The following is a 15,885-nucleotide window of genomic DNA, read 5'->3' as shown; positions in this document are numbered from 1 at the left end:
AAGACTAGCTAAAGCTGTCTTCTTGTTCAGTTGTGTACCATAAACCCAGCTCCCAGTCAACTGTCTATAATAAGCAAATATGCTTCTGGGAGTACTTCAGCTTCTCTGAGAGCCCAGACCACCAAATGCTAGCTTTTCTGTGACTCGGTGTACATCCTTTCTATATTCCCTCATTGTCCCTCATCACCCTTTACTGGGGTTCCTGGACCCAAGCTGTGCAAGGATGTGGCACTTATTAAAGCCAAAGTTTATATGCCACGGGCCAGCTAGATATCTCAGCAGAAAAGGTGCTTGCCACCAAATCTAAAGAGCCGAGTTTAATCCCCAGAACCCCGGTGGTAGAACCAACTCCCACAAGTTGTCCTCTAATGTCCACATTTGCCTGTAGCAAGAGCACACAAATAAATGCAAACTAAGCAAACAAAAACTCCACTACTATGCCAGGTGGTATAAACTTGTGTTTACGACATCTCCTGAGATCTAGACCTATCTGAGCTACAGAAAACTTGTCTCAAAAATAAACAAATGGGGTGGCGATATCAGCTAGTAGAGTGCTGGCCTAGAAAAGGCCTAGGATCTCTCTCCAGTACTAGATTAAACTGGATGTGATGGTACTTTGGTCTGCAATCCTAGTACCTAGCACTTGGGAAGTAGAGACAACAGGATCAGAAATTCAAGGTTATCTTTGGCTATGTAGGAAAACTGAGGCCAGATGAAATGAGACCCTGCCTTAAAAAATAAAATGAAGTAATAGTTGGTAAAGTGCTGGTCTAGCAAGCATAAAGCCCTGGACTTAAATCCCTAGCATCATATAAACCAAGTAGAGTAGTGCACACTTGTAATCAAAGTCCAAAGACATCCTTAGCTACACAGTAAGTTCAAGATAAGCCCATGGGATATAGGACTGGTAACCTCAATTACATGACTATTCTAGTTCTCAGAATGAGGAAGTCAATGGATGTTCATTAATTATGCTTTATAGTTTATATACATATAACATAGTCCTTGAATGTATCAAAGTCAGTTAATAAAAACATGCTACAAGCCAGACAAACACAGAGGGGGTAGGTCTGCAACTCCAGCACTAGAAAGCTGAAGGAAGTAGGAACATGAGTTCTAGGCCAGCCTGAGTTAGGAGGCAAGATCATGTCTCAAACAAAAGAAACCACCTCCACCAATCATGCAGCAAACATTTGTGTGTACATAGTGTTGAGTACTCCTTAAGGTAAATTCTCAGAAGCAGAATTGCTGAGTCAAAGAACTTATAGCCGTAGGTGTAGTTCAGTGGAAGAATGCTTAGTATTTGAGAGGTCCTAAGTTTCATATCCAGCACTGCAAAAACAAACAAACAAACCAACCTACAAATATATGTGTTTATATGAAAGGAAACACATTTAGAATCAGGACACTGGGCTCGCAATATACCTCAACAGTAGAGAAATTGTCTAGTATGCCTAGAACCCCAGGCTTGATCTACAACACCACAAAAAATTAGTTAAAATTTTGGAACCGTAAGCTCATTTTTCAGGGAAGTATACTAATTTACAACAGCTTCAACAAAGTATGGCTAACTCTGGCAGTATTAAGTCTCAATAATCTTTATTACTAATGATATGACAGGCAGAGAGAGTCTTAAAAGAACTCAAGGCAAAATAGCTTACTGCATTAGCTCAAGGAACAATGGTGCCAGATTAGAATTTATAATGAATAATGCAATCATGTTACTTCCCTATTCCATAACTATAAATGACTCCTTTCTTCATGGACTCTTCAATAGCACACTGCCCAGGTAGGAAGCTTAGCCTTCCCTGGGACCCCTACTCCAGGGTTTCTGTGTAGCCTTGGCTGGCCTAGAGCTCCCAATGCAGAAGAGATCTGCCTGTTTCTGCCTCCAGTTGGACTCTCAACTTTTCAACTGACTAGCTGTGTAACCATGGGCAAGCTACTTAGATTTTGTGCCTATTTTTCATCTTCAAATATGTGCAAAAATTGGGTCTATCTCATAGGGTTGTTATGAACATCAAATAAGTTCAATTGTGAGTTTTCAACAAGCACCGGACCAGCTCCCTTCAGCAGGGAGGAGTCCTGAAAATTGGTAGCCTTACTCTTCTTACCTTTGTATCTTAGGTCCATACTTCTATTTCTACACTTATACTTCACACTCTAACCAAGCCAGATAATTGGCTCTTAGCTGAGATGCTTCGTGATTTTCTACTTTAATGCCCTTTCTCTTTCTGTGGTCCTGAGAGAGCCTCTGCCATATTTCTTGTAAAAATTACACTCAACTTTCAAGGCTTCATTTAAACGCCTCCCCCTAACAGAAAATCTCTTCAGGAACTACTTATTACCTGAACATAAGACATATTTTACATGACTCAAATAGAATGTATGCTTTTGTTATATTTTTATTTTGCCTAGCACACATTCAGAGGATTTGGTGTCTTGAGTGTTTCTTTAGTGGACAAAGAAATAGATCTAGAAGTAAAATGCCTTGCATAAGGTTATCTTGTAGCCAGCTGAAGGTAATGCTAGAATGGATTCCACAGACTCTAACCTCGCCCAGGGCATTTTCATCACGCCAATGTTTTAAGCTTTCTAGATTACACTTAACCTTGGCAGGACAGTTAAAGTGCTTTAGATTGAAATAAAGCTTCCAACTTTCTTCAAAAATGCATTAAACAAAAACAAACAAACAACAACAAAACCCCCAAACTGGTACAAATATGCAGTAAAATTTTCAAAGCCATAACATTGAAGCCAGGTGTGGTGGCATACACCTTTAATTCCAGAACTCCAGAGGCTGAGGCAGGAGGATGCCTGTGAGTTGAAGGCCAGCCTAATGTACAGTGAGTTATAGGACTGGTAGGGCTATAACAATAAGAACCAGTCTCAGAAACAAACGAGAACAAAGTTGTACCTCGGGCTGGACTAAGTTTATAGAGACAGCCTGCTGAGATACTTGGTGAATAAAGAGAGAATGTCCTGTTCCTTAGCAGCAGTCTTACGTGCCAAGAGAGCAGCACTGACACATCTGTCCACTGACATTCTCTCCCAATTGCTTTACAAGAAGGAACTGATCAAGGGGCTAAAGAGATGGCTCTCAGTGACTAGATAATCTTCCAGATGATGTGGGTCCCAAGCCCAACACCCATATCAGCAGATCAATTCTCTGTAACCCCAGTTACAGAGGAGCCAACTGCCTCTTCTGACCTCAGTGGCACTAGGCACATACGTGGTACCCAACGTACATGCAGGCAAGACATCCCTCCACACAGAAAACACCTGAGGAACGAAGGAGCCGAAGTGAAAAACCGGGGCTAGGGGCATAGGTGGGTTTGCAGAGCACTGCTGGGCATGCTCACAGCCAAGGATTTGACACCCACCACCACCTCAAACTGGGTTTGGTGGTGTGTGATCATAATCTCAGGAAAATAAGTTAATGACCATCCTCAGGTATAAGGCCCTATCTACACACAGTGCTCAGTACGAGAAGAACAAATGGAAACCATCACTTACGTTTGTAGATGGACTCTGAATGATTATTTCTACTTGATAGTATGTATATCACTAAACTTTCGTGGTGTACAAAAGTCATCTAAATATCACATCTAAATGAAATTAAATAATCACAGTGGGAACCACTCAAGATTATATGTATTTAGAACAACAAAGACTAGCATGAAAAACAGAAACTTAAATGATGAAAATAAAGCCAAATGGCTTACACATAGCTTAGGAGAAAAAAATTATTACTTTGAAAAGTCTCAAGTCATATTCAGTCAATAATCAAGCACAGAAAGAGAACACCTTTTCCAGCCTGGGCCACGATCTAGTTTCTTGCAATAACAGCCTGTAAGAGAAACGCAGACTCCTCTGCCTGCCTGCCTGCCTTAAAGAATCACCTAGCCCATATCACCAGGTAACTACTCACCAGGTAAGAGAAAACTTTAAAGCAATAAAACTGAAGATATTAGGCAGAGAGCCATAGCTCATGGAGGAAAAGAGATTTTAAAAGACCAATAACATTAACATTTGCAGGGCATGGTGGCTCACACCCCAATCCCAGGGGTGGGCAGATCTTTTTGAGTTCCAGGTCGGTGTGGTCTACATAGTGAGTCCCAGGCTAAGGAATACATAGTGAGACCCTGTCTTAAGAAAATTATAACCTCCAATAAATAACCCATAGACATCTGACAACCTTCATGCCAGGCATTCGGGGTAATTTCCAAACCTTGAGTGATACCATATTGTGTGACACCATACTTATTGTTTATCTGACTTGTAATTTCTAGCGAATACACATATTTTTAAAAGTCATATTTACAAATGGAGACAAATATTTTAACCTCGTTCCCTTAGAAAATGATTTTCAACTGCATTAGTCGGAGAACTGGGAGAACCCGAGAGCTATTCTTTTCCTCGCTCTTTTTTCAAGGTACAATAAACAATCTTCCCTTGTCTTTCCTTCGTTTTCCAGTACTTAAAAAAAGCACCCCGGACAAGTGACACGTCTCTCCTACCCCCTGCCACTAAGCGGTGAACACCACATTGCAGCGGGCTGGAGAGATTCCCAGGACTGCTTCAAAGGTAGACCCCGACTGAAGGCCCGCTGCGAGGCAAAAGAAGTGCGGCCGGTTTGGTGCAATCTTGCGTGAAAAGCCACCTTTCGCTTCTCTTCCCTCTAACCCTGGGAGGGATGACGGTCGTCCCAAGCCCCCACCCGCTCTTCCCAGCCTAGCTCGCACGTCGGAGGCCTCAGTGCCCTCGGGCTCTCCCTGTGGCGTCGGGTGCGGCCAACCTTCACTTCCCCAGGGCCGGGCTCAGCTCTGGTCAGTGCAATCAGCCCAGTCAGGCCTGGACCCGGCCGGCTGAGGCCGCCGGTCCACAGCGGCCCCTGGACCCCCGCCAGCGGGGATGGGCGTGGGCCCCGCCGGCCACCGCCCCGCCAACAAGGGACTCCCGAGGAGCGTGAGCCCCACCCGCGGCGCCGGCTCCGGACCTACCTGCAGGGGACAGTGAGGCTTCTGGACAGCGGCCGCGGGCCCGAGGACCGGCGCCGCGGCGGCCCGGATCCCGTCCCCCGGGGCCCCTAGCGTCGTTCGGGATTCCGGATGGGGCAGGGCGGGGACACACGCCGGGGGGCTGCGGCCGGCCAGCGCGGCCCGACGCGGGGTCGCGAGGACCTGGCTCTCCCCTCAGCACCAGGCCATCGCTACCGCCGCCATTTTGCCTTCCACTCCGTGTCGCCGCCGCCGCCGTCGTCCGCCGCGGGTTTCCCGGATGTGGGCATTTCCCGGCGTCGCTTGCGCGGGGGCTGAGGACTGGGGGCTTCAGGCCGCCCCGCTGGGCCCCGGAGCTTGCGCTCCGCTTGTGGCCTCCCGACCGAGGCTCGCTCGTCCGCTGCCCCGAGTCGGGTGAGTGTCGCCCAGAGAGTGGAGTCTGTACCACCACTTTCTGGCTCCGCACCGAGACATGGCTCCCGGCGCGACACAGGGAGCGTGGGTCGCACCAGGAAAGGGCGGTGAACAGCGCTCCGAGACCGCGGACGTCATGAGGCAAGATGTGTTAGGGCTTGAATAAAACCCGAGTCTTCGCGAGCTGGGAGCGAATGTGTTTTTGGCATAAGCCAGATGGAGTGTTCTTGAAGCTGGACCTATGGATTTGCAGAATTCGGTCAGCGGATCTGCAGGAGAGGTCATTGTAGCCATAATTGGAGTAACGGGACCACTGTCACAAGTTCTGTTTCTCTTGACTTTGAATCTGCTGTTCAGGATACATCATTGACTTTGGTCTTTAAATGCATTGTTCTTTCTTGCGAGGATTAGGTCCAGATAGGGGATCTCTAGGTACTGTATCCAAAAGTCCAAGTGGGCCAAAACTCTTAGTCTCTCCTGCCCCACTCCACCTTTCCTAGTGCTGAGATTCTAAATGGTGCCAGCCAACACTGGTCTGTCCCCTGTAAAAATGGAAACCGTGCCCAGTTTTGCTGGTAGGTAATATATGCAATTATTACTTTTTTCCCCAGATAGTCTTTTGTGTTAGACTAAAAAAGTAAAAACGTTGACATCCCTGTGTAACCAGGAATTGAACCATGCTATAGCTCTACCACTGAGCCGTATCCTCAGAACATTTTATAGTTTTCATTGCAACTGGGCCTAAGTTATCTGGACTGGCTTTGAACTTGTGATCCTTCTGCCTCAGTCTTCAAGGTAGCTGAGGTAAGAAGCCTGCTTCATAAAGCTCAATTCTGCTTTTTACTGAGGTACTATATCCAAAAGTTCAACTATGAAAACCTCAGATGATCAAATTAGATGTCAGGGAAATAATTTAGTGTAGCTGCTGCCATTCCTTTAAATTCCTAATGTGGCTTCAGCCCACTCTACTGTTGGAATCTTCCTACAAATCAAGGTCCCTACCATGTGCTTTGGTAGTTAGGTACAATTTTAAGAGACATGTAATTCAATGGACCATGTCTGATCATTTGAACCATTAAAAATATTTTAATCACACAGAGCTGGAGGTGCTTCTTGAGAAGGCTAAGTCACTGCTTCATGCCAGAGTGGATTGAAAAGCCCTTGGGAAAGAAGCAGAGTGAGGAGTGGAGGCCAGGCCAAAACCCAAACCCAGACCTCCAACCTGGAGTTAAGGCTGGGAGAGCACTAGCATTACCAACTTTGCAATGATGGTATGCAGTTATTTTGTAAATATCTTCAACTTTTTGTAATCATAATTACCTTTGGAACACTTTCTCTATTAGCTCATTCTTTTTTAGATGTTAGAAAACTATCACTAAACTTAGAGAAGTTATAATTCAAGGATGTATATTGTTCACAAGCATTGATTTGAAAACACTTATTTCTGGAAATAAATTTGGCCCAGGTAAGAATGCACTGAGAAGCTGGGGAATCTTGGCATATGATATAGCTAGTTTTCAAGGGGCAAAGCCAACATTTGCCAGCCTTTGAAATAGCTGAACCCCATATTGCCCCATGTGCACAGCAACCTACTGTATACCTGTTTCCGTTTACTATATAGTTTCCTTTTTTTTAAGATTTTAATCTTTTTTGTGTTTTCTTTGAATGTGTATGCTATGGGTGCCTGGTACCTCCGAAGGTCAAAAGAGGATGTCAGATCCCCTGGAACTGGAGATACACATGGCTGAGTCACCATGTGGATGCTGGGGATTGAACCTGGGTCTTCTGCAAGAGTAGCTAGTGCTTTTCTTTTGTGTTGTTTTCCCAGAAAGGGTTTCTCTGTGTAGCTTTTGCTGGGTTGGGACTTTATAGACCAGAGGCTGGCCTTGAACTTTGAGATCCATCTGCCTTCCAAATGCTGGATTAAATAAAGGCCTACAAAGGCCCCACTGAGTAGCAAATGCTCTTAACCACTGAGCTATCTCTAGCTCCTGGCTATATAGTTTTAATTCACAAAATTCTACTTGAATTCTACTGTCTATTTTGTAGAACTGTTAAGTTAAATGGAGGCATGTATTAAACAGTACTGGGACCCTCCAATGCTCTCAAAATCTTTTGCCATCAGTCATTGATCAGATTCTAATAATGTTGTGGGAGGAAGCAACAAGCCAACATTGGGCACTGACGTTAACAGTTTATTGTTTCCTTACAAATACCACTTTCCGATGATAACATTTTGCACATGTGTTGGGACTTGATAACTATAGGTTTTTTCACTTTCATGAAAATAGTTGTCTGGTAACATAAATAGCTTCTGCATCAGTTCCACAAACAAGACAGGGACCTAAAACATCCAAACTGTTTACAGATAGAGTCCTGCTAGGAAGCAAGCTTGTGATTTCAATTCGGTCTTTAGCAGGATCTGTGCTGAGCCAGGAACTTATTAGAGCCTGATGAACACTGGCCTGGTTACTCATGCTGTGTGACAGGAGAGTACTACCTCTTCCTCCTGTGGGAAGAAAAGAGAGGGGAAAGAGATGTTAAGACTGTCTAATGAGACACCATGTTCAAGGCAACCTTTAATGGAAAATGTTTATAGGGGCTCAGGGTCCCCATGGTTAGAGTCCATGACTATCATGGTAGGGAGCATGGCAGCAGGCCAGCCCTGGAGCAGCAGCTCAGAGTTTACATCCTGATCTACAGACAGGAGACACAGACACTTGGGAATGGTTTTGGCTTTAGAAACCTCTGAGCCCCACCCCTCCCAACAAGACCACACCTCCTAATCCTTCCAAACAGTTCTACCAACTGGGGACCAATCATTCAAATATGAGCCTATGGGTTCATTCATATTCTGATTCAAACCACAAGACTGACTCTTTATCACTAAATATAAAGCTTCTATTGATATTTCAAAATCAATTTATATTACTCTGTTAAAGCAGGCTGGTGGGGGGGTGAATAAGCACAGATAATGAAAAGAATTCTATTAACACATTATCTTTTTTTGTTTTGTTCTTTGAAATGCCTCTGCCTTCCAAGTGCTGGGGTTAAAGGCATGCACTTTCATACCCAGTTTTTATCAGGTCATCTTAATTTTTTTTTTTTTTTATTATATTGTGTGCACCCGCAATGAGCACAGCCACAGCACACTTGTGGAGGCCAGAAGGCAACCTGCAGGAATCAGTTCTCTCCTCCACCATCTGAGTCCTGCCAATCAAACTCAGTCATCAGACTTGGTAGCAGTGCCTTTACCCACTGAGCTATCTCACTGTCATCTTTCTTATTTAGTGTTAGTAAATACTCAACATTTGAAGGGGAAATATAGATACCAAATTTGTAGTCTTTAGGAAAAGCAGAAATTTAGTCGTTCTTCATCTTTATTTACTATTTTAATGGAAAGAGAGGTACCATAAACAACCAAAAGTAAGGAAAGAAGAACCCAAAATGTACACAGAAATACAAGTTCCTTGCTTGGGAGGTAGAGGACCTGTGAGTTCAATGTCAGCCTGGGTTACCTAGTGAGTTCCAGGATAGTCAGGACTACATAAAGAGATCCTGTCTCAAAAAACAAACAAAAGAAGTATCTACTGCCAACTACACTCATATACACATTCATGAATATAAACGGACAAAAAACATAAAAATGAGTCTTCCTTGCATTCCCCTTTGGTTCTATTTTATATGTAGAGGTGGTTTGCCTGCGTGTATGTCTGTATGCCATTTGTGTGCCTGGTCCATGGAGGCTGGAAGAAGGCACTGGATCCCCTAGAACTGGAATTACAGATGGTTGTGAGCTCTCATAGTGATAGCGTGAATTGAAACAGGGTCCTTTGCTCTTCTTAACCGCTGAACCATCTCTCCAGCTCCTTCTCCCTCTCTGTTGTTTTTTTGGCTTCTGGCTGGCCTTAAACTCTATAGCTTAGAAGGGCCTTACATTGATCATCCTGCCTACAGCTCTCAACTGCTGCGACTACACTCTCCCTAGGCCTGTCTTGCCCTTTTTCTTTATCTACCTGCTTACTCTTCTACACAGTAATTTTGTGTATTCTGACCAATTATTTCCTGTCTTATTCCACTATGGTCAGTGCTCTTAACCTCTGAGAATGTTCAAGCTAGAGATGGCATTTGTGGTCACTGCACAGATACGGTGCATGCACATACATGCAGGCAAAACATCCATGTAAAATAACAGTGAATCTAAAATAATAAGAGATGTGGGCCAGTTTGGTAGCACATGCCTTTAATCGGAGGACTCAGAAGGCAGAGGCAGGCAGGTCTCTGAGTTTAAGGCCAAGCCTGGTCTCCATAGCATATTCTGGCTTAACATTTAAAATATCCTAAAGCAGCACACAAGAACCTTTACCTTGGTGAAAGAGGGAAGACTTTTCAGGTGCATTTGTGGAGGCATCCCAATGCCAAAGGGATCCGTCTTCAGAACAAGTAAACAGATGATCTGGGTTGGATGGGTGGAAGTGAACCTCCCACACTAAAAGACAGAAGGGAATCAATTTTAACGGTCTACAGAGGTTATTTTATGGCCTACCCACAAGTAGTGGCTCTTATCTCTTTACTTTTGAAGCTTTTGATTGTCAACAGACTTGAAGTTTATAGATTCCCCAGCTCATCTGCACAGGAATCAGCTGCTCAGTTCTTATCTATTAGTGTGATCCCAGCAGCTGGGACACAGGTTGGCCTTGAACTCCTTTTTTTCTTTTTTCTTTTCTTCTTTTTGGATTTTAGAGACAGGGTTTTTCTTCTGTATAGTCCTGGCTGTCCTGGAACTCACTCTGTAGACCAGGCTGGCCTCGAACTCAGAAATCCGACTATCTCTGCCTCCCAAGTGCTGGAATTAAAGGCATGAGCCACCACTGCCCAGCAGCCTTGAACTACTAATCCTCCTGCCTCTGTGGCCTAGCTGCTAGGATCACACATTCCTGAATGAACATGTCATAAACTGGGTTACATTGCAGTACTGGTTTGATGTTTGCTTTCTTGTATTTCTATTTGAGTAAAGGCCAGAAGAGGGTGTCAGATCCCGGAGGACTGTAGTCATCATCAACAGTTGTGAGCCGCCATGTAGGTGTTGGGAATAGAACATGGGTTCTCTGGAAGAACAGCTAGTGTTCTTAACCCACTGAGTCATCTTTCTAGCCTCTTGTTTTTATTTGTCATTTTTTTAAAAAAAATAATGAAATGATAAAGAGTCTCTTTCTTAAAAAAAAAAAAAGTATCAAACAAAAAGATCAGTTGGAGCTTGGGATACAGCTCAGGGACCGAGTGCCCCCTAAGGCCCTAGATCACTCCCCAGTAACGGGGAATGGGAGTGTATTCTATCAAAGAGTGGCGGCCCACGCCTGTAATCTCAGCATTAGGAAACTAAGGCAGGAGGACTGTGGTAAAGTCACGTCTAGTTTGGGCTACACAGTAAAATCCAGGCTTACTTGGGTTACAAAGTGAGATCCTATCTTTAAACTCTACAAAATTAGTTAACTCATAAGTAAATTAGCAAATATGAAGTGATAATTTCATACAGAACAGTCAGTAACCTGACAACATGCAGTATGACAGTTTGGTCTATTGGTTCTAGTATCAGAGGGAAAAGAAACCCCTAAGACAATCAGCTCATTAAGATGAGCCTGTGGTAATACTGTAGTTGTAGATATGATGAAACAAACATTAAAGTGCTTAAATATAGTAATATGAGATTATCTAGCTTACATTGTTCAGGTAGTAAAAGCGTTGATGTGAAATGATCCCTCTACATCATTGCATGCTTATGAGTAACTCATTCAACACAAGCTTTCTGTGTCCCCACAATACTTACTTTCAGCCTCATGAGCCTTCAGTAATGACACAGGCATGGTACCTTGTCTGACATCCCAAATACTCAACATTCCATCCTGGCCACCAGTAGCTACAACATGCTGCTGGTCTGGATGTCTGTCAACACAGTGGAGTGGCACTCGGTCACCAGTCCTTTTAAGGAAGACAGGACAATATCAAAGACATGGTAAAGGACAATTTATCTTTGCCTAATAAGAAACATTTCATTCTACTAACTAGATGATAAAAAGTTATGTGGCTGGAGATACTAAATCTTAGTGAAAACAAAGCTTTCAACTAAATTAAATACATTTATGAATAATAAAAGTTTAGAATTAAAGGCTAAAATTACTCATTGTTCAATTTGGAAACACAAGAGGCAAAATACCATAATGGTAAGATGTGTAAGAAAGATTTCTATTAAAAAGTATGTGTCAAGCAAGAGAGCTGGCTCAGCAGTTATAGGCAGGTACTATTTCAGAGGACTGGAGTTCATGCACATATGTACACATGCATATCAGTGGCTCACAATCATCTGTAAGTGCAGTTTTAGGAGCATCCTATAAACCTGTCCTGTGGGTACCTGCAATCACATGCACACAGCCAAGCCACACCAATACATAGTTTAACTAAAAATAAATTTAAAAGTAAAAATACGGGCTGGAGAGATGGCTCAGTGGTTAAGAGCACTGACTGTACTTCCAGAGGTCCTGAGTTCAAATCCCAGCAACCACATGATGGCTCATAACCATCTGTAATGAGATCTGATGCCCTCTTCTGGTGTGTCTGAAGACAGCTACAGTGTATTCATATATAATAAATAAATCTTTAAAAAAAAAAAATAAATAAAAATACGTATCAATTACAGAAACCATTCTTTATGCCTATATTCTTAATTAGTTCATATAACTTTTTCTAGTTTGATAGTACATTCTAGTTTCTTAAGAAAGCAGCAAAGCAGCAAAGGTTGCACATCTAGAAAGCTCTGGAAAAATGACCCTAAATTGTATTTTATCTGCAATCACATCTACAGTGTATTTTTAAACCCACTATCATATAATCATTTGATAAACAGAAACAAGTTCTCTGTTAAACAATATATACTTCAAAGACATAAAGGTTCTGAATCAATACAAGTACTTGCTAAATATAAGATGGTAGAATCAACTCCATTGTGTTATCTTTGCTTTATCAGTTTAATCATGGATCAGTGTTTCACAAGAGAGATATGACTTAGCAAGTATGACCCAGGTTCAATCCCTGCACCCACACGGCAATTTCTAACTGTAACTCCAGTCCTAAGGGACCAGTGCCCTCTTCAGATCTCTGGGGGCACTACATTCATGTGGTGCATGAATATACAAGCAGGCAAAACACTCATACAAATAAAATAAAATAAAATAAAATAAAATAAAATAAATAAAAATACAAAATTGACTATAATAACTAATTAAACAAATTTTTTAACATACTACTGAGATGATAAAACTTACAGTGATAATATCTGACAGGGTTCACTTCCTTGTTGTCTGAAATCCCATATTTTTAACTGTCCAATTGAATTTACTGTAACAATCTCAGGAGTTCGAAGGAAGGTTACAGCATGGAGTGTACTGCTGTCTGCATTATCTGCAAGTTTTAAAAATTCGTTAACAGGCTCCTTTTAAAGACATTGCCAGCTGGGTGGTGGCAGCACATGCCTTCAGACCCAGTCCCCAGAAGGCAGAGGAAGGCAGATCTCTGAGCTTGAGGCCAGCCTGATCTACAGCGTGAGTTCTAGGACAGCCAATGCTATACAGAAAAACCCTGTCTCGTAAAACAAAACCAAACCAAACCAAAAGGAAACTGCATTCCCCTTACTGGTTGAAATATAAGTGCAGTTTCTAATGACTCAGCATAGTTTTTAATGGAGAAGTGGATAGCAAAATACATGTCTAGATACTCTCTTCCAGTCTTTGGTAGAAAGCTTCACTCCCAGGCCATCTGTTTTCTAAGTGCAGGGCTGATTGGCCATTTTTTTTTTTTTTTTAATACTGAATTCTTCCTACTTTTTTTTTCCTTCTGCCTTCAGCTTCCCTAGTGATAGAATTATAAGTGTGTATCACTCCAACAGGCACTATGTCTGAGATAGCTGTTCAAGCTCCTGTATATCCAATCTTAGCTCTGCTAGTACTGGACAGAAAATGTCCTACTCACTGACAGGCACAAAGCTTACTCGGATTCTATACTGTTGTACAGACTCACACAGCAGAATTTGAGCAGAACTATTGTATCTGGCACAAGTCTGAAGTGATAGAACCTAAGCTTTGAAGTAGCCTTTTGTCAGTGATTGTTATCTAAAATTTTATGGGGTTTGCAAAGTTTAGTCCTGAGATAGGCCTGGCAAACCAGGAAGAAACTAGGAAGTCTCCTTTAGCTACGAACTGCTTAGGGGATGGGTCTTTGAAGACAAACCCTAGATCAGATAAGAAATTTTGGTTTGTGGAAATTGACTTGCTAAAGATCCCTTTTGTGTGACAATAAAAAGAGCTTGAGGGCTGGAGAGATGGCTCAGCAGTTAAGAGCACTGACTGCTCTTCCAGAGGTCCTGAGTTCAATTCCCAGCAACCACATGGTGGCTCACAACCATCTGTAATGGGATCCAAGTATACTCATACATAAAATAAATAACTCTTAAAAAAACCAAAAACCAGAGCATGAGGCTGGAACTAGGAGAGGCAGAGCAGGGAGGCAGAGGAAGAAGAACCACTGTGGCAGGGGAGTCAGGTCCAATCTGGATGACTGCCCCAAAGCAAAAAGGCTAACAGGCTCATACTAGACAGATATCTCTGTGTCTTTATTATTAGACCCCAAGTGAGACCCGCAAGAGCCCCCAAGACAGACTCCTGTCAGATCCATGCACCTTTACCGTCAACAGCAGCAGCAGCAGCAGCATTTTCATCTCCACCCTTCACGATGCTACACTGCTCTCTAGGAAGGCTTAACCTTCACTGTGTTGTTCAGGTGCACCTTGAATTTAGTACCCTCCTGCTTCATCCTCCAGACAGATGAGATTACAGGAGTGTGCCCAGTACCTTCCTTGTGTAATGGTTCTTTTCTTGAATTTCCTAAGTGTTTAGACTTGAGACACATGATAGATACTTCCAAACTTAAACTTGTGCCACTTGTGCACATTGCTAACAGGCAACGGCCCTTATCAATTAAGTGAATGTTGTCACTCAGAAATTAAGTAATTAGAACAAAGATCACAAACTGATGCCTAGGTGCAGACCCTGGAGATTCTGATTCAACAGGTCTAGGGTAGGGGACCTAGAATCTCCTCAGGCATGTCTTAGTGAAGCATAGCTAAGAGCCATCTCACTAGAACATTGGTCTAAACACCACTGGCCTCTGTTATTCCCTGCGCAAAGACTTTCAAGAGCAATTTGTTTACCACATACAGATCCCTAGCTTCTGTTGCTATGCATTCAATACTTTCAAAATTGATCCCAATTTCCCTTCCAACTTCACCTTTCATCTGGCCAGTAACAAATATCTAATGTCAGCTCACAGTAAACTCTGTCATTTGCTGTCTATGTTTACCATCTCCATGCTATCTCCTGTTTTCTAGTGTGTCATATACTAGTATTATTTATGGTATAGAATCGACAATATACTAATTGCTACTTGTTCCCTAATTACATGATAATTCTTTTTATCTAAAACAAAACTACCGTCTGCTACATCTTTCTGCTCTGTTACAAATCATTTACACTGGACTATCCACACACTCTTATACAAAGATCCTGCCAAGTGTAATTTTCACACCCTTCATCTTTTAAGATCATGTTTACTTGGTTCAATTATTATGTAATGGCTAGAAGAAAAGGATTCCTCACCTATAGTTCTTAACGCCTCCTTGTGGTCAACTCTGAAGAGGTTTATTCGGCCATCCTCTCCAACTGTAACGATTTCTGGGTTGTCGCATACAATTCCTGTACATGGTGCACTGCTATATGAAGGACTTCCAGGACCTGTATGGTAGTGAGCCGCAGGCCACTGCTGATTGATGGACAGAGTCTAGGCATCAGAAATAAGCACACTCACTGTTACTCAGAGCACAGTTCTAACGAATGAGCCCTTCTCTCCAGGAATTTTTTTTTTTTTTTTGTTGAGACAGGACTTCCAAGTGTCTGGGATTATAGGTGAGCCACCATACCTACCTAATAATAGTATTTTTCAGTTGTACTTCATGTCCTTCTAGAAGAAAGAACAAGTCTCCCTTTTCGTTTGTATTTGAGCATACTGATGTTTAGAAATTACTTCCCTTATTTTTTGTATATTCTGAATAGACTCAGCACATTTATCTCAAACTAATGATTTTTGTTACTGAAATTTTATGAGATTAAATTCATATGTAGGGAACTAACCTCTACATCTTTTCTACATGATTCCATTAAGAAAACTAATTAAAGCTGATCACAGTGGCACACAGTTGGGAAGCAAATGCAGGTGGATGTCTGAGTTTAAGGCCAGGCTGGTCTAGATAGGGAGCTCCAGACCAGCCAGATCTACATAGTGAGATCCTATCTTAAAAAACAAAGATAACAAAAAATGTATGTGCATGTGTGTGTGCCTGCCTGAGTTTATGTGTGTGCATGTGTGT

The 15,885-nt window shown here is 42.5% G+C and overlaps 2 protein-coding genes across 2 annotated transcripts in view; both read right to left on the bottom strand.

The window, feature by feature from the left end:
• The window catches only part of Lats1 (large tumor suppressor kinase 1), a 32,910-nt gene extending 27,880 nt beyond the window's left edge, over positions 1-5,030 (bottom strand). Inside the window, exon 1 of the mRNA XM_028764369.1 lies at positions 5,004-5,030. The gene's annotated coding sequence lies outside the window, so the exon portion shown is untranslated. The remainder of the gene's footprint in view (positions 1-5,003) is intronic.
• A 2,563-nt stretch (positions 5,031-7,593) lies between these two features.
• Positions 7,594-15,885, bottom strand: part of Nup43 (nucleoporin 43) — an 11,042-nt gene continuing 2,750 nt past the window's right edge. The window contains exons 4-8 of the mRNA XM_028764400.1: positions 15,119-15,299; positions 12,734-12,869; positions 11,242-11,393; positions 9,781-9,903; positions 7,594-7,923 (exon numbers count right to left, since the gene is read on the bottom strand). Of these exons, the coding sequence (XP_028620233.1) occupies positions 7,694-7,923; positions 9,781-9,903; positions 11,242-11,393; positions 12,734-12,869; positions 15,119-15,299 (822 nt within the window). The 3' untranslated portion in view covers positions 7,594-7,693. The remainder of the gene's footprint in view (positions 7,924-9,780; positions 9,904-11,241; positions 11,394-12,733; positions 12,870-15,118; positions 15,300-15,885) is intronic.

Source organism: Grammomys surdaster, unplaced genomic scaffold (assembly GCF_004785775.1).
Source record: "Grammomys surdaster isolate TR1022 unplaced genomic scaffold, NIH_TR_1.0 143, whole genome shotgun sequence".
Lineage (NCBI taxonomy): Eukaryota > Metazoa > Chordata > Mammalia > Rodentia > Muridae > Grammomys > Grammomys surdaster.
This window is presented reverse-complemented; position numbering and strand designations above follow the sequence as displayed.